General features: G+C 44.8%; 1 protein-coding gene across 1 annotated transcript; it reads right to left on the reverse strand.

Annotated features, from left to right (window-relative positions):
- Window positions 1–6,029: 6,029 nt before the first annotated feature.
- Window positions 6,030–17,312, reverse strand: LOC123364607 (C-C chemokine receptor type 8-like). Its single transcript, XM_045006853.1, has 4 exons — window positions 17,054–17,312; window positions 10,472–10,568; window positions 8,043–8,182; window positions 6,030–7,266 (listed from the first exon to the last, which is right to left on the reverse strand). The coding sequence occupies exon 4, from the start codon at window positions 7,255–7,257 to the stop codon at window positions 6,286–6,288; it is 972 nt and encodes a 323-aa protein (XP_044862788.1). The 5' UTR covers window positions 7,258–7,266; window positions 8,043–8,182; window positions 10,472–10,568; window positions 17,054–17,312; the 3' UTR covers window positions 6,030–6,285.
- Window positions 17,313–18,347: the final 1,035 nt, after the last annotated feature.

Raw genomic sequence — 18,347 nt, forward strand, 5'->3', positions numbered from 1 at the left:
GAATTAACCACATGCCGCAATGGCCTCAGCACCCTCATGCTATGCAGGTCTTGTTTCCCTTAGTTACAGACTTGTAAGAACCTGAAATTGGGATGGAACTTTTTCTGCCCTTGGCTTGCCAATGCTGTTCAAGTCTGGTGTATTCAACACCCATAAAAAGATTATTTTGTCAGATTCAATGCTCCTGAAAGGTATCCCCTGCCCTCGAGGAATCCTCAGTTAATGAACATTCTTGACCTTAAATTGTGATTCATTGCTTGAGAGTACTTGTCATAAATAAACAGATAGTTAAGGGTTAAGGTCTGTTTTACCTGTAAAGGGTTAACATGTAGTACCTGGTGACCACCTGACCAGAGGACCAATCAGAGATAAGATTTTTTCAAATCTCTGTGGAGGGAAGCCTTTGTCTGTGTGAGAACTGTTTTTGGATCTAACAGAGGACAGTCATGTCTCCAAGTTCTCCTGGAGTAGTTTCTACTAATTAATAGTGAGTATTAATTAGAAAGGTGAATTAGTCTTATGATTTGATTTCTATATTTGCAATTGTGTGTTTGCTAAAGGAAATGCTTTATTCCTGTTTGCTGATATTGCTTTTACTGAGAAAAGGGGGAGAGGGGATTCTCCCCAGAGATTGATAAGGTTATACCCTATGAGTGTCCAGCTTGGGCTCATAGAGATTCTGTACTTTCTTTTTGTTCTCTTAATAAATTCTTTTCTATTAAGGACTTGTTGGTCTTTCCTTGGGTGGATTCTCAGGGAAAGGGGAGGGGGAGGTATCCCTCTGTAGTTGGATCCCGGTATCTCTCCTAGGAAAAGGGAGGGGGGGGAGGAAGCAGGGGGAATGGTTTGTTTCTCCTGGGTGTGAGAACTCCATGGATTTGGGGCTCTTGGAATCCCCTAGGATTTTGGGGAAGGACTGTGTCTCAATCCACATTTCTTGATTGAGTGGTGGCAGCGAGAAGGAACCCCACCCTAAGGGTTAGGGTGGTGGCAGAATACCTGCGGGTCCCCATCTTTGAACCCACAAGCTCAAAGTGGGGGTGAGATCCCATAGGACATGGTGGCAGAATACATGCGGGTCCCCATCTTTGAACCCACAAGCTCAAAGTGGGGGTGAGATCCCATGACAGTACTACTCTACATCTAGCTGAAGAGTTTGCTGAGCAGAAGTCCCAGGTTCCCTTGCTCTTAAGTGCTCTTCATTAAGCACTTAATGAAGTTGTTTTTTTTCTATCTTGCCTCTGGATTCTTAAATACTAGAGCTTCAAACACAGCAGCCCTGAAGTGAACCACTGTACTGAGACTAGAAAACATTCCTTACCTTCTGTGTTCAGAATTCTGTGTATCTACCAGGACATATTCTGCTCTCCGTTATCCACACCCATTATTTCAGTAACAGATCAGACAGCTTGGCTCTCGTTTTGTCCTTGGAGAAAGTCCAAGTCTAACACTGAGAAAAATCCAATGGAGTATTATGGTGCAGTGGTAGCTGCACCATGCGTATGGTTCCATTAAAGAATTTCATTTTGATAGAAAGAATAGAGAATATCTGGAGTCTTCTAGTGTTCTAGTAAAATGAAAGTTTGATTATAATCTTTGGCTAATTACAGATTATTTGGTGTATTTATTGTGCAATGTGAAATTCTGGAAAGTTCATAATAAGCTGCTGAAAAATAGATAGTGGGCAACTTTTCCCCCCTGGGGAATCATAGAATCATAGAATCTCAGGGTTGGAAGGGACCTCAGGAGGTCATCTAGTCCAACCCCCTGCTCAAAGCAGGACCAAACCCAACTAAATCATCCCAGCCAGGGCTTTGTCAAGCCTGACCTTAAAAACCTCTAAGGAAGGAGATTCCACCACCTCCCTAGGTAACCCATTCCAGTTCTTCACCACCCTCCTAGTGAAAAAGTTTTTCCTAATATCCAACCTAAACCTCCCCCTCTGCAACTTGAGACCATTACTCCTTGTTCTGTCATCTTCTACCACTGAGAACAGTCTAGATCCATCCTCTTTGGAACCCCCTTTCAGGTAGTTGAAAGCAGCTATCAAATCCCCCCTCATTCTTCTCTTCTGCAGACTAAACAATCCCAGTTCCCTCAGCCTCTCCTCATAAGTCATGTGCTCCAGCCCCCTAATCATTTTTGTTGCCCTCCGCTGGACTCTCTCCAATTTATCCACATCCTTCTTGTAGTGTGGGGTCCAAAACTGGACACAGTACTCCAAATGAGGCCTCACCAGTGCTGAATAGAGGGGAATGATCACATCCCTCGATCTGCTGGAAATGTCCCTACTTATACAACCCAAAATGCCATTAGCCTTCTTGGCAACAGGGGCACACTGTTGACTCATATTCAGCTTTTCGTCCACTGTAACCCCTAGGTCCTTTTCTGCAGAACTGCTGCCCAGCCATTCGCTCCCTAGTCTGTAGCAGTGCATGGGATTCTTCCGTCCTAAGTGCAGGACTCTGCACTTGTCCTTGTTGAACCTCATCATATTTCTTTTGGCCCAATCCTCTAATTTGTCTAGGTCCCTCTGTATCCTATCCCTACCCTCCAGCGTATCAACCACTCCTCCCAGTTTAGTGTCATCTGCAAACTTGCTAAGGGTGCAGTCCACACCATCCTCCAGATCGTTAATGAAGATATTGAACAAAACCGGCCCCAGCACCGATCCTTGGGGCACTCCACTTGATACCGGCTGCCAACTAGACATGGAACCATTGATCACTACCCGTTGAGCCCGACCATCTAGCCAGTTTTCTATCCACCTTACCGTCCATTCATCCAGCCCATACTTCTTTAACTTGCTGGCAAGAATACTGTGGGAGACTGTATCAAAAGCTTTGCTAAAGTCCAGAAATAGCACATCCACTGCTTTCCCCTCATCCACAGAGCCGGTTATCTCATCATAGAAGGCAATTAGGTTAGTCAGGCATGACTTGCCCTTGGTGAATCCATGCTGACTGTTCCTGATCACTTTCCCCTCCTTTAAGTGGTTCAGAATTGATTCCTTGAGGACCTGTTCCATGATTTTTCCAGGGACTGAGGTGAGACTGATTGGCCTGTAGTTCCCTGGATCTTCCTTCTTCCCTTTTTTAAAGATGGGCACTACATTAGCTTTTTTCCAGTCATCCGGGACCTTCCCCGATCGCCATGATTTTTCAAAGATAATGGCCAATGGCTCTGCAATCTCATCAGCCAACTCCTTTTGCACCCTTGGATGGAGTGTCTTTTCTTTGTGCTCATCTAGCAGAAAGATAAGATTTCAGCTATGGTCAAAAATTTCATGTATCATTGTTTCCATAACAGAGATTCCTAGAATTCTTTTTTTAGGGAAGTGCATAGCTTTTAAAGAAAGGTACTTTTTAATGTTGTGACAGCAAACTTGTTTGCCAGTCTGAAGCTGCCCAATTTCAAATTGATGATATAACATGTTGTCACTCTCTACATCCAGGGAAGATATAAATATGAGAGAGACTCTTATCAAATACCTCTGTTGTTCAGAAGAAAGCTCTCTGAGCGATGAAGGAAAATACTGGCCATTCAAACTCACCTATAAGTGCTGTTTTAAATTCCTGTGCAATTCACTACGCTTATTTTTGGGTAAGGCTATGAACACTTATCTAGAAAATAGTTAAAGAAGATCTTCCAAACAACCTCCACCACACCTATTTTTGGAACAAAGAGCTTATTACAAGGTCACTGTAGGCCCAGCATCCAGCTTTCTGCTATGACAAAGCCTTGTCTTAGCCACTGCACCACACTGCCTATCATTGTGACTAAGCCTGTTTTGGTTATCTCTAACCAGGGGCGGCTCTAGACATTTCACCGCCCCAAGCAGGGCGGCATGCCGTGGGGGGCGCTCTGCCAGTCGCCAGTCCCGCGGCTCCAGTGGACCTCCCGCAGGTCCTGCGGCTCCACCGAACCCTCCCCAGGCATGCCTGCGGGAGGTCCACCGGAGCTGCCTGCCACCCTCCCGGCGACCGTCAGAGCACCCCCTGCGGCATTCCGCCGCAAGCACGCGCTTGGCGTGCTGGGGTCTGGAGCCGCCCCTGTCTCTAACAATACAAACCACATACCTCTCCCAGAGCCAGCGAGAGAAACCTGGATCCTGGATCCCCAGTACTGTACTGCTGACTAATAAATACTTGTGTAACCCTCCAGGGACATGTCTCCAGAAAAGTTGGTCAGCAAATGCATTGATTTTGTTTTCACCCATAAGAAAACTTTGACAAAAGTGAAGAGAAATTCATTTTTATCACAACTTTCCACAGAAAACTTCAAGTTTTTGAAGAAAAATTTGAAACCATAATATTTTGTTCAAAACCTAAAATGTTTGATTCTGAAATGCTGCTATGGTGCCTCACAGGTGTTGTAGTTTGGCAGCCTCGTTTTCCTCTTTAGCTTGGAATCCCGATTTGGACTGGATCTTTTATGAAATACCACGGTCCCTCTTCTTAGTGAGGGAGGCCATACATCATGGGAGTCATATGATTGCGGTGTATCATGAGAGATGTAGTCCATCTGAGGAGCATATACAGAATATATTTCCAACCTAAACTCTGACTAAACATGGAGAATAGAGTGGAAAATATGAATATGTAAATAGACTGCTTCACAATTTCTAACTACGTAAAGTCTTTGGAGAAATGGAAGTACTGTAAATAAATCACAGTATATATCTGCTCTTTGTAGAGACATCAGAAATGACAACAAGAAGACAGAATTATAGTTAGAAATATATTTCAGGTCATTAATTGGTAACATTACAGTAATTGTAATGATATTTTAAACATGGAAAGTAGAGTTGCTGAAAAAGATTGGAATATTTCTTGACTGTCAATTATTTGACAATTCCCCACCTGTATATTTTCTAGATTTTAAGACGTGTTTCTGTTTAAAAATTTGCTTACAGCAACCTTAAATGAACATAAATGTAATTTTATTTCCATGAATCATTATTGGGGTTTTGAGAAAAGACTTGCTTAGAAGGGAATTTGAGAGGTCTTTTTTTGATGAAAGATTCCTGTGCATCATACTTCAATTTAGTTTGTCTTCAGGAATTATGGTAACATATATTGCCAGGCTACGTCTACTGGGAATGGAGGAACATACAGGAGTCATAAGGTCTAATCCAGTCCCCATAAAAGTCATGGGGAAGACTCCTCCACACTTCAGTGAGTTTTGGATTGGGCCAATAGCACAGGACAGCAGAGCACTCTACATTTTAGAAAGGTTATGCACCAAACTAACATAAGAAAAAATTCTGCCCTCAGAGGTTTCCATACAAGAATGTGATTTCACTCCTAACTTACTTCAGTGTTATGCAGTCATAATGGCATTGAAACTGAGAGTTACATCTGTGTCAAACTGGAGTAACTGAAGGGTGAGTCAGGCCATATACTGAAAAACTGTAGATGATTTGTGTGCACAGCCAGCCAGTGAAATGTGCAATGATTCATTTGACTTCTTAGCTCAAGAGCTCAATAGCTTATATATATATAGGTAAACTGTAGTCTCCTAAAATTACACAATGGCTACACTGAATAATTATCATCAAGAAAGAAAGCAGCCAATCAGGAGGGAATGTTTTGCTAGGAAACTTTAAAAGAAGCCATCACACACATTTAAAATTAAGTCAGAACTCAATAGATGTCCCCCGCCCGAGCCCGGTTTGTGTTTTAATGCTTGTCTATGTAAACCTCCCCCAGATTTTTAAACTATGGAAACTGTTAGGAAGCCAGTTATACAAAGATGTCATTTTGCTTTAATCAAGAAAAATACACATTTAATACAGAAAAATACTATGAGGAAGAAGAGGCACTGAGCATATGCAATGCATAGTAATATGGAAATATTTACATTAAGAATCTTGCAATTCTATGTCCTCTTCATTCACTGCAGGCTTCTATTGTCCACAAAGGTGTCAGACCATGTTGGCGATGGCATGTTCTGCTGATCTGTGGGTTTCTAGATAGGATCTCTGCATGTTGGTAGATGGATTTTTTTCACACCATGTGTTTGGAGGAATTGCTGCAATTTTTGAAGGAGTGGAAGTCAAAATCCAGGACCAACTTTCCTCTGTCCCTAAAAAATAAACCGTGGAGGTAGCACACTGGGCTAAGTCGATGCTAGTACGTTTTATAGGGCAATCGCTGTATTTAAATGAACACAGTTAGAATGTATGCTTGGGCAGGGAGTGGGAAAGCTTACAGAACTCTGTCACTATAAGAATAGCCTAATACTTGAGTGGGGAAGGAGTGAGAATGATTGGCTGAATTGCTACTAGAAATGCGACGGATGCAGGTTTGGAATATTTTTTTTAAGGTGAGATTTAAACATCTTGCCAGCAAAAGCATAGATCACTGGATTCAGGCAGCAGTGGATGAAGGAGATTGATTCAGTCAGCTGCAGGGCCAGCACAAGCCTTTGGCTCATCTTGCAGTCGTTGATGATGTGCAAGTTCTGCAGAGAGTCTAGAAAAAGCACAATGTTGAAGGGAGCCCAGAAAAGGAAAAAGATGACCACGATGATGAAAATCAGCTTGATGGCTTTGATCTTGTTCCGGTTTTTGCAGCTCTGCAGATTTTTTAGGATGTGGGAGTAGCAGTAAATGAGGATGCTGAGTGGGATCAAAAGGCCCAAGATGTTGACTTCAAACTGAATGAAATATCGCCAGGTCTCTTGGCCTGGAGGATATTTGGGGACACACTCGAGAGACTGTTCAATTTCCACTTCTTGGTTAAACACCATATTTGGTATGGCAGCCAAACCAGCCGTCATCCACAGGAGTAGGCTTATAATTTTGCCACAGGTGGCTGTTCGAACTCTCATCGCATAGACAGCATGAACGATTGCTATGTACCTGTCTATGCTCATGAGGGTTATAAAGAAAATGCTACTGTAAAAGCCTATGTAATAAATGCCAGCCATCATTTTACACGCTGCATTTCCGAAAGTCCATTCTTCTGAAGCATAGTGAGCTTGAAATGGGAGGGGGACAACAAAGAGCAGGTCAGAGATTGCAAGGTTGAACAAGCACACATCGGTCATGGTGGTGACTTTCTTCCTGGTCAAAAGTACACATATGACCAAGGCATTTCCCACTAGGCAGAAGACAAACACCAGGCAGTAAACTATTGGAAGAAACAGTGATTTAAACCTGCTGAAACAATTGCCTTCACTGCAAGGAGAGGTACCTTCATCATACACGTAGTCATATTCTGTGGTGTTTGGGAAAGGGCTTGTAAGAGTCATCTTTAAGACCTGTGCACAAAAAAGAGAAAATTGATTATGGGTATAGAAGGGTTGCAGAAGACCGCATTTTGCCATTGTTACTCCAGCTGAATGAAAACAATGTGTCTGCTTGAAGAATAAGGTCCCGATCAGTGTAAAGGCTTGTCTAAACACAAAATTATGCCATTATAACTAAACTGGTTAGATAAAGCAGTGCACACCTTTCATGTGGTGTCCCATAGCAGTCAATCAGCATGTTATGTACAGAGAATCTCTTTCCAAAAAATAAAGATCTATTTTCATGCAAAGATCTTTAGTTAAAAAGAATAAGGAATGAATTTGTCGTCTAACCTAAGTCTCTGCTATAATTCCAACATAATTAACATCTCATTCTATAATTATGTTTAATATTTATAAAGCAACAGATTTATGTAGAATACATATATGCCATGTGAAAGATATAAATATAAGTAATCTGATTCTGATCTCATTTACATCCATATAATACAAGACCAATTTTACTAAAATGAATAGGAGATACAGCTGCTCAGCATCTCTGAAGTTTAGGCTATTGTTATGCTGCTGATACCCTCTTCTCATCTTTATGACTTCCAAAATTCACTGTTTTCCATAGAGAATCTCTTCTCCCTTCTCCACCTCAGTTGGCCTAACAATCAAGGTAGAAAACGCATCGCTTTTTAGATTACCTAGAGACAAGTATCTCTCAAGGTGTGTCTCCCCCTTGTCAACTATAGTTAGTTAGCTACAGTTAAGATGACAGTATATTTAATATAGATGGATTTTACCTTTGACTAAGGAGGCAGGACTTTGTTTGGTATCTCTTCTACTGTGTCGTCTTCCTCCCTTGGTCACAGATGTGTCCAAATGGTCTTTTTCCTTGGTGGTGGAGAATGATGAGCGTTTGTGATGTATAAACTCCCAGCAGCTACAGAATAAGTATGGAGGCAAAACTGCTAGTTGAAGAGCTAGTATAAGATAGACGTGTAAACAGGAAAAGATGAACATGAAAGGGTTTATAAATAGTTTCTGCGAGAAGGTATCAACCTCACACTCTCTGAAGTGACTAGGTCTATGCATGTGAGCAGGTGCTCTCCAGTGTGTGCAAGGGTTGCACAATTGACTCCCTTGTCTTTAGCAAAAAAACAAACCTCTATTGCCACCCCCATAATAGAAACTAAGACCCCCTTAAAACCTATGCCAGGGACAAGTAGTGCCAATGTACTGCAGGTGTAAATTGGTATAGCGCTGTTGAAGTCAATGGAATTACACCAATTTAGAGCAGTTGAAGACCTGGCATGTAATTTCCAAAAAATATATTTGGTTTCTATCTTGTAACTGATATCAGCCAACATGCTAGATCTAGCCAAGTACTGTTTTTACGCACCTGTCTATTAGTGATGTACAAACTTGTTTCAATGAGAAATGAAATCACACACACCTACACATCTCTTCAACTACTTTTGAAAACTCAGTTTTATTTAAAGCTGAGAGATTTGCTTATTTGTTTGAGTACATCTTGGTGCATGCAGTCCATGTGGTTTGGGACAAAATACTGGTCCACCTGGAATCAGGATTGGCTTCAAATTATGATTGTTTTATATAGTGCTGTAAAGATGTATGGGACTTTACAAACCAAATAAACACACTCTGTTCATCCACAGATCTCAAAGGTGGGTAAGTATCATTTTCTCTGTTTTACTGTGAGCACAGAGATGAAATGTCTTGCCTAAGTGGGCAAGTGAGAGGTAGAGCCGGAAGAAGTAGTATTAGTTTGTATGATGGTAACATCCAGAGGCCCAAGTGGAGATTGCTGGTATGCGCTGCACAAACACATACTGAAAAACTGTCCCAAAACCCTACAATTTGAACAGATAAGATGGACAAAGTGGAAACAGGCACAGAAGTGAAGTGATTTGCTAAAGATCACACCATATGTCAATGGCAGAGCCAAGAGCAGAAACCTCGTTTCCTATTTCCACAGTGCATGGTGCTATCTACTGGGCCATTCTGGTTTCAGAACGCTCCCCTTCCCAAGATCTTATAATCTAACACAGACAACACCCACCATCATCAAAACTAAACTAAAAACCAGAACCCACAGGGTACAGATGAGATAGGCTGGAGGCTGGTAGGAGATAAGAGTAGAAAGATTTAATGGAAGAACTGGGTCTGAAGGAAGAGAGAAAGGGTATTTGAAATAAGACACAGGAGATTAGTTGTTTCTAGGTGGCAGTGTGAAATAAGGCATAAAGCTGAAGATCGACAAAGAAGATGATAAAGGACTAGTGGGAAGAGGTGATGGCAGTAAGCAGAGGAAATACAAGGGAGAGTGGGAATAAATGAGGGCAGAGCTGTACGGTGGGGTGAAATTATGCAGGACTGGAAGATCAGGATAAAAAGCATGAACCTGCTGTGTTAAGAGAGGATACTACTCAAATAGTTGCAGAGTGCCAGGGGAGGAAGATGACTCTAGCAGTTGCATTTTGGATAGACTGGGGTTGGCGAGTGGTGAGATGTGAAGAGATCAGGGAGGAGAAAGTTACAGTAAGAAATCCAAAAATGTTTAGAGGTGGGAAGAACAAGCAGCAGCTGAGAATACCATGGTATTTGGTGTACTCCCACTTTAATTACAAGGAACTTGGGGGAGGGATAGCTCAGTGGTTTGAGCACTGGCCTGTTAAACCCAGCATTGTGAGTTCAATGATCTGAGGCAAAAAAAAATGTCAGGGACAGTACTTAGTCCTGCTAGTAAAGGCAGGGGGCTGGACTCAATGACCTTTCAAGGTTCCTTCCATCTCTATGAGATAGGTGTATTTCCATTTATTATTATAATACTGCAAATGCTAAAGTATTCCAAAGTAAATTTTTCAGGGAGGTAAACATTAGAGGTCAGCTGCTGATCCTCAGCTGCTGTAAGTCAGTTGAGCTCATTGTAATTACTGGAGCTACATCCATTTACACAAGTTGAGGATCTAGCCATGTGCTGAGATTCTGTCCCTAGAATTGTAATGGCACCCACCTAGAGTAACTGAACGCTAGTGCTGACCACAAAATGAGAACAGTTGCTGCAAAAAGGGGTTGTCTTTGTAGAAAGACTCTTAACCCTCTTCTTCCTACACAATGATCTAGAGAAGATTTGTTTTGTCACAAAAAGAAAATTGTGGTCATGACAGCAGATATTTTCAAGTCTGTCTCTGACCTCAAGGACAATTACCTCATAAACTCTTAGCTACACTGTCTAGCAATGGTATTTCTAAGGCATCTCTCACTTGGATACTGTAGAACATCCCCAGGCTCTTTCTTGGCAGCAACTGGGGAGAGATTAAAACAAAAAGATAAAATTAGACAACTTTCTTTAGATGAGGTTTACCAGTCCGTGGCTAAATATACCCTGAATCAGCTTGCCACTGCAGCAATCAACTAGAAAACAACAGAAATGTTTGCTTTGAGCTGTTGCCTGGCTTCCATTGGTTTCCAAAGGCTGCTATTCCAATTGAGCCATGCCAGTCTCACCCAAGAACAAAATCACCCTCTGCCATTACTGGCACTGTATTTATGACAGTTGGTTACTAAAAGTGAGGCACTTTCACTCTTACAGTACCCAGAGCTGTGCCGGGTGCTTTACAGTTCAAATGGTCCCTGAGAGTTTACGCTCTAATCTTAGAAGAGGTTTGAGAAGTTGAGGTGAGAAACCATAATGTGGGAATGAGGTGAGGAAAGACTAGAGTTATAGCAGGAAGAACACGTGTTTCTGCCGCGCAGTGATGTGCTCATCTTGATGGTTCAGTTAATACATAAATTAAAAGAATAATAGCCATTATTATTGACTCACTTCTTGTGAGCATTGCCAAAAAATGGGTCTGAGATGCTGATTTGTGTGAGAAGAGGGGAGTGGTTTGGTGGACCAGAAACGGCAGGACATTCCAGGCATGGGCAGCAGTGTGAAAGAAGACAGATACATGTGAGAGAGAAGGACAAACAGGGATTGAGGCTAGAGCTGAGGAGCCGGGGGGGGCCATGATAAAAGACAAGGTTGGCTATAGAGCAGTGGTGAGCTGCAGCCGGTTCGCACCGGTTCGCGAGAACTGGTTGTTAAATTTAGAAGCCCGTTTAGAACCGGTTGTTCCTGGAGGAACAACTAGTTCCAAAAGGGCTTTTAAATTTAACAAAAGCTCTAGCAGCTCTCTACCCTTCCCCCGGCCCCAGCTCACCTTACTCCGCCTCTGCCTCCTCTTCGGAAGCTCCTCCGGCTTCTCCTCCCCCTCCCCAGCTTCCCGCGAATCAGCTGTTTGTGTGGGAAGCCTGGGAGGGCTGAGAAGGCTTCCACCAGGTGAGCTGGGGCCAGGGTGTGGGGGCGCCAGCGGGAGGAGGGCTCCAGGTGCCGCGCCACCCGGCGAGGTCGCGGCCGGACCCTGGGGCCGGGCGGCGCGGCTCCTGTCCCCCGGGTCCAGCTGCGACCTCGCCAGGCAGCGCGGCACGGCTCCTGCCCAGCCCCCGGGTCTGGTGGGGCGGCGTGGCTCCTGCCCGTCCCCCGGGTCTGGCACCGATGTCAGCCGGGTGGCTCCAGTCCCAGCCCCAGCCCAGCTCGGCCCCCACCTCCAGGCAGCGTGGTAAGGGGGCAGGGAGCAGGTGTTGGAAGAGGGCAGGGGACTTGGGGGGGGTGGATTAGTGTCGGAGAGGTCAGAGGGCAGGGAACAGGGGGATTGAATGAGGGTAAGGGTCCCGGGGGGGCAGTCAGAAAGGAGCAGGGGTTGGATGGGGTGGTGGGGGGCAGTTAGGGGTAGGGATTCCAGGGACAGTCCGGGGACAGAGAGAAGGGGTGGTTGGATGGGGTGTAGGGGTCCCGGGGTGCCATCAGGCATGAGAGAAGGGGTTGGATGGGGTGGCAAGGGGCAGTCAGGGGACAGGGAAGGGGGGTGGATAGGGCACGGGTCCCGGGGGGGGCTGTCAAGGAACATGGGGGGGTTGGATGGGGCAGGAGTCCCCGAGGGGGGCATGACCCCCTCATGGGGTGAGGAGGAGGGAACCGGTTGTTAATATTTTGGCAGCTCATCACTGCTATAGAGGGTGTGGAAAGTGAAGGCAAGAAGTTTAAACGAGATGTGGTGAAGAGGGAGGTGATGTGGTCTGTAGATTTCTGGGTGAGGAAGACCAATTTAGGGGCTGCATTTTGCTGAGCCATTGCCTATCTATGGCTAACAGGGCAATGGATGAGCTTTCTCAGCTGTCAAGGTCTAGGCACAGTGTTTGTACCGATTTAACTATTTCAATTAGGGCTGTGATTTTTCTACAGAAATAGATAAATCAATGCAACCCCTAGTGTGGATGAAGTTCTATCAGTATAAAGATGCTTTATTCCATTTCTTTTACCGGAATAAGTAATACCCTTATAACTGCATCCATGCTAAGGGGCTTGAAGCACTTTAAATACACCAGTATCATTAAAGCAGTAGAACTTTTGTGTTTATACTAGCCCTTAAGCACTTCCACTACTACCCCTGTGCAGTAGCAGCAGCTCGCTGCACCAAAAATGATTTGCCCCAGGTATTCCTCAAATGCACATTGTTGAGAACATTCAAAACAAGCAGCTGGTAGGGCTGGTGATGTTTGGATCACCTGATGTTGCCTCACATATAGCTATTCACTGCAGACAACAAACGGATCCTACATGTGTTGACATCAGTGGCTTTACCCATTGTCTTAGGGCTGGTCCACACTAAGAAGCGGGGTCAAACTAGGGTACGCAAATTCAGCTACGTGAATAGCGTAGCTGAATTCGAAGTACCCTAGTTCAAACTACTCACCCGTCCAGACTCTGCGGAATTGAAGTCCGCGGCTCCAAGGTCGACTCCGCCACCGCCTTTTGCAGTGGTGGAGTACCGGAGTCGACCGCGGCGCTTCCGGAGTTCGAACTATCGCGTCCAGATTAGACGCGATAGTTCGAACTCCGAGAAGTCGAACTCACCGTGTCGACCCGGCTGGTAAGTGTAGACTAGCCCTTAGTGTCACAGAACCTCATGCAAATTTTACCAGAAACTAATACATTGCAAAGATGCTAGCCCAGTTATTCTTAACATCTGAAATCCTTTCTTCATACTACATGATGTAACTAGTGGAGTCTCACAGAGGTCAGATACTACTCAATATTTTCATTAATGACTTTGATAACAGAGTGGAGAGCATACTTATGACATCAAGCTGGGAGGGGTTGCAAGTAGGGCTGTCAATTAATTGCAGTAAACGCACATGATTAACTCGAAAAAATTAATCACAATTAAAACAATGAATCATGATTAATCGCACTGTTAAACAATAGAATACCAATTGTAATTTATTAAATATTTTTGGATGTTTTTCTACATTTTCAAATATGAGTTTCAATTACAACACAGAATACAAAGTGTACAGTGCTCACTTTGGTTTTTTTTATTACAAATATTTGCACTATAAAAAGAATAACCAAAAGAAATAGTATTTTTCAATTCATCTCATACAAGTAGTGTAGTGCAATCTCTTTATCATGAAAGTGCAGCTTACAAATATAGATTTTTTTTGTTACATAACTGCACTCAAAAACAAAACAATGTAAAACTTTAGTGCCTACAAGTCCACTCAGTCCTACTTCTTGTTCAGCCAATCTCTAAGATTGGCTGAAACGCCATGAAACGTCATGAAACGCCCACGTTTGTTTACATTTACGGGAGATAATGCTGCCCACTTCTTAATTACAATGTCACCTGAAAGTGAGAACAGGTGTTTGCATGGCACAGTTGTAGCTGGTGTCGCAAGCTATTTATGTGCCAGATGTGTTTAAAAATTCATATGCCTCTTCATGTTTTGGCCATTGTTCCAGAGGACATACTTCCATGCTGATGATGCTCATTAAAAAAATAATGCATTAATTAAATTTGTGACTGAACTCCTTGGGGGGAGAATTGTGTGTCTCCTGTTCTGTTTTACCTGCATTCTGCCATATATTTCATATTATAGCCGTCTTGGATGATGACCCAGCACATGTTGTTCATTTTAAGAACACTTTCACTGCAGATTTGACAAAATGCAAAGAAGGTACCAATGTGAGATTTCTAAAGACAGCTACAGCACTTGACCCAAGATTTAAAAATCTGAATTGCCTTCCAAAATCTGATCGGGACAAGGTGTGGAGCATGCTTTCAGAAGTCTTAAAAGAGCAACACTCTGAAGTGGAAACTACAGAATGCAAACTGCCAAAAAAGAAAATTAACCTTCTGCTGGTGGCATCTGACTCAGATGATTAAAATGAACTTATGTTGGTCCACACTGCTTTGGATTGTTATCGAGGAGAACCCATCATCAGCACGGATGCATGTCCTCTGGATTGGTGGTTGAAGCATCAAGGGACAAATGAATCTTTAGTGCACCTGGCATGTAAATATCTTGCAACACTGGCTACAACAGTGCCATGCGAACACCTATTCTCACTTTCAGGAGACATTGTAAACAAGAAGCAGGCACCATTATCTTCTGCAAATGTATACAAACTTGTTTGAGCGATTGGCTGAACAAGCAGTAGGACTGACTGGATTTGTAGGCTCTAAATTTTTACATTTTTTAAATTTTTGAATGTAGGGTTTTTTTGTACATAATTCTACATTTGTAAGTTCAACTTTCATGATAAAGAGATTGCATTACAGTGCTTGTGCTAGGTGAATTGAAAAATACTATTTCTTTCGTTTTTTACAGTGCAAATATTTGCAATAAAAATAAATATAAAATGAGCACTGTACACTTTGTATTCTGTGTTGTAATTGAAATCAATATATTTGAAAATGTAGAAAACATCCAAAACTATTTCAATGGTATTCTATTATTAACAGTGCAATTAATCGCGTGATTAATCAAGATTAATTTTTTAATCACCTGACAGGCCTAGTTGCAAGCACTTTGGAGGACAGGATTAGAATACAAAATGACCTTGAAAAATTAGAGAATTGGTCTGAAATCAACACAATGATATTTAATAAAGACACATGCAAAATACTACACTTAGAAAGGCAAAATTGAATGCACAACTACATGGGGAATAACTGGGTAGTCAGCAGTGCTATAGAAAAAGGATCTGGGGGTTATAGTGGCTCACAAATTGCATGACTCAGCAATGTGAGGCAGTTGTCAAAAAAGTTGATATCATTCTGGAGTGTATTAACTGATGTGTCATATGTAAGGCCTTGTCTAAACTGGCAAGTTTTTGCACTAAAAGCAGCTTTTTGCGCTGAAACCACAGAGGTGTACACACTGCAAAGCCACTTTTTGCAGAGAAACTCCTCAGTTGCAGTGCTGCAAAAAAACCACCCCAATGAGAACCATAAGATTTTTTTGTGCTGAAGCTTCAGCACCGCAGTGCCAGTTTAGATACTCTGGTTGATTTTAGCACTGTTATTGGCATCTGGGAGGTGTCCCACAGTGCCCGTCCTGACCACTGTGGTCAGCGGTTTCAACTCTGCTGCCCTACTTATTTGTAAGCAACCTTTATTTGTTTCTTTGAAAGCAATGATACTTTATGGCTTCAACAAGTCAACAGGAAGTTTTATTACATCATTACATTGAATCACAGACCTAAACAATTACAATTGCTTCCTAGCATAGCAGACACTATTAACATTACAGTCCCAAGCATAGCAACAAACATTACTGGTTTTCATCTTTGAAGTGTTGCCTCAAGGGATCCCTGATTCTTATGGCACCACGCTGCGCCCCTCTAATAGCCCTGATGTTTGGATGCTCAAATTCATCTGACAGGCATTCTGCCTCAGTGGTCCAACCATGAGTGAACTTTTTGCCCTTCCCTTCACATTCAACAGTCATTCTGCATCTACTCAGTCTGTTGTTGAACCACTTCTTACTACTGCCCATGTTCCCCGTGTACGGCTTTATGAGCCATGGCATTAAGGGGTATGCAAGGTCTTCCAGGATCAGTATGGGCATTTTGACTTTCCCTACGGTGATCTTCTAGTCTGGAAAGAAAGTCCCTGCTTGCAGCTTCCTGTACAGGACAGTGTTCCTAAAGGTGCATCATGAACCTTTTCGGACCAGCCTGCGTTAATGGCCATGAAACACCCACAGTCATCCACAAGTGCCTGCAGAACCATGGAGAAGTACCCCTTCCAATTAATGTACTCAGTCACAAGGTGGTCTGGTGCCAGAATTGAAATATGCATGTGTAAACTGCGTCGCCTGGCCTACCACCGCTCGGGCGGTGGTGAGCTACTTTTCCCCGGGCCGGCTTGAGCCCCGCCCGGTCTCGGGGGAACCCGGGGCAGGGGAAACACCGGCAAACGGCTGCGGCGCGCCCCTCAGGCAGGGGAGCGCCGGCAAGAGTCCGTAGCGCGCCCCTCAGGCAGGGGAGCGCCGGCAAGAGTCCGTAGCGCGCCCCTCAGGCAGGGGAGCGCCGGCAAGAGTCCGTAGCGCGCCCCTCAGGCAGGGGAGCGCCGGCAAGAGTCCGTAGCGCGCCCCTCAGGCAGGGGAGCGCCGGCAAGAGTCTATAGCGCGCCCCTTAGGCAGGGGAGCGCCGGCAAGAGTCTGTAGCGCGCCCCTCAGGCAGGGGAGCGCCGGCACGCGTCTGTAGCACGCCCCTCAGGCAGGGGAGCGCCAGCAAGAGTCTGTAGCACTGTCGGGGCCCGGTTCCTGAGGTGGACCGGCCGGGTAGGGGAACGCAGGCCCACCCTACACCTCTGCGTTCCAGCCCAGGGCCCTGGCAGGGGCGAGACGAGGGTCCCGCCGCTGGGTTAGCGGGGATCTGTCCGCAACGTAGACTCACCGCAGTGTCGTTCTGTCCCTGGGCTACTTCCTACCCGATTGCGCGTCCTCTGATCCCTCCAGTTCCTCCGGGTAGACCGCTGCTGGCAGCGCAAGCTCTCCCCCTGGCTCTGGCTCCTCCAGTTCGTCTGAGTACTTGGCGGCAGGCAGTCCTGGTAGGCCCAGTCCTTCCTCCCGCTCAGGTTTCCCCTGATCCAGGGCCTCCCCTGGTGTGGCAGCAGGGTCTGAAGGGAGCAGCGTGCAGTCTGCATCTGCCTCCCTCCCTGGTGCTGCCCTCACTGAGCTAAGGGCCCCGCCCTTTGTACTTCCTGTTCCACCCCTCCCCTTCCGGGGGTGGAGCAAGCTTGGCCTGGCCCCGCCCACTCAGGTTGAGAGAGTGGCTTTTTACCCTCAGGCTCGGAGGGAAGCCACCCTGGCTCCCTACAGCATGCCATTTATTGCCCCTTCACAGTTAGGGAAACCCATTTCTGCAAAGCCATCCACAATCTCATGCACGTTGCCAAAGGTCATGGTCTTTTGCAGCAGGATGCAATTAATGACTCAGCACACTTACATTAACATAGCCCCAAAGGTCAACTTTCCCACTCCAAACTGGTTCACGATCGATTGTAGCAGTCTGGAGTCACCAGCTTCCATTCTGCAATCTCCATGCACTTCTCCACTGAGAGGGCAGTTCTCATTCAGGTGTCCTTGCGCCGCAGGGCTGGGGTGAGTTCCATGAAAGTGGCTATCCACATCCGAAAGTTTTGCAGCCACTGCTCATCATCCCAGACCTGCGTAACGATCCAATCCTAAAACTCAGTGCTTGTTTCCTCAGCCCAAAAGCAACTGTGGTCAGCAGCTCTGTGAATACCACCATCAATCTCTTGTTGTAGCTGCTTGCCATGGCAGACCTGAAGTCAGGCAACTGTGCCCGCTATAGCATTTGTAATTTCAGGAATAACTCCACTGCCACTTGTGAAGAGTTAGTGAGAGCCAGCAGAGCAGTACGGGATCCATTCCTGCAGATAGATGTGGTGGGGCAAGCAAAAAACAAGGGACATTGAAAATGGTGTGAACTGCAGGCGGAAGCACAGGGAATGCTGGGATGGAAAGCAGTGCATCACGGGGCATTGAGCACAGACCCATGATGTGCCGCAACCCCTTCCACCTTCCCACAAGACTTAGCGGCAGAAGCAGGAGAGATGCACTGTGGGATAGCTGCCCACAGTGCACTGCTCTGGGTGTCATTGAAAGTGCCACAAGTGTGAACACGCTATTGCCCCAATGGAAGACAGTGTGAACATACAACATTG

This window comes from Mauremys mutica, chromosome 2 (genome assembly GCF_020497125.1).
Source record: "Mauremys mutica isolate MM-2020 ecotype Southern chromosome 2, ASM2049712v1, whole genome shotgun sequence".
In the NCBI taxonomy this organism is placed as follows: domain Eukaryota; kingdom Metazoa; phylum Chordata; order Testudines; family Geoemydidae; genus Mauremys; species Mauremys mutica.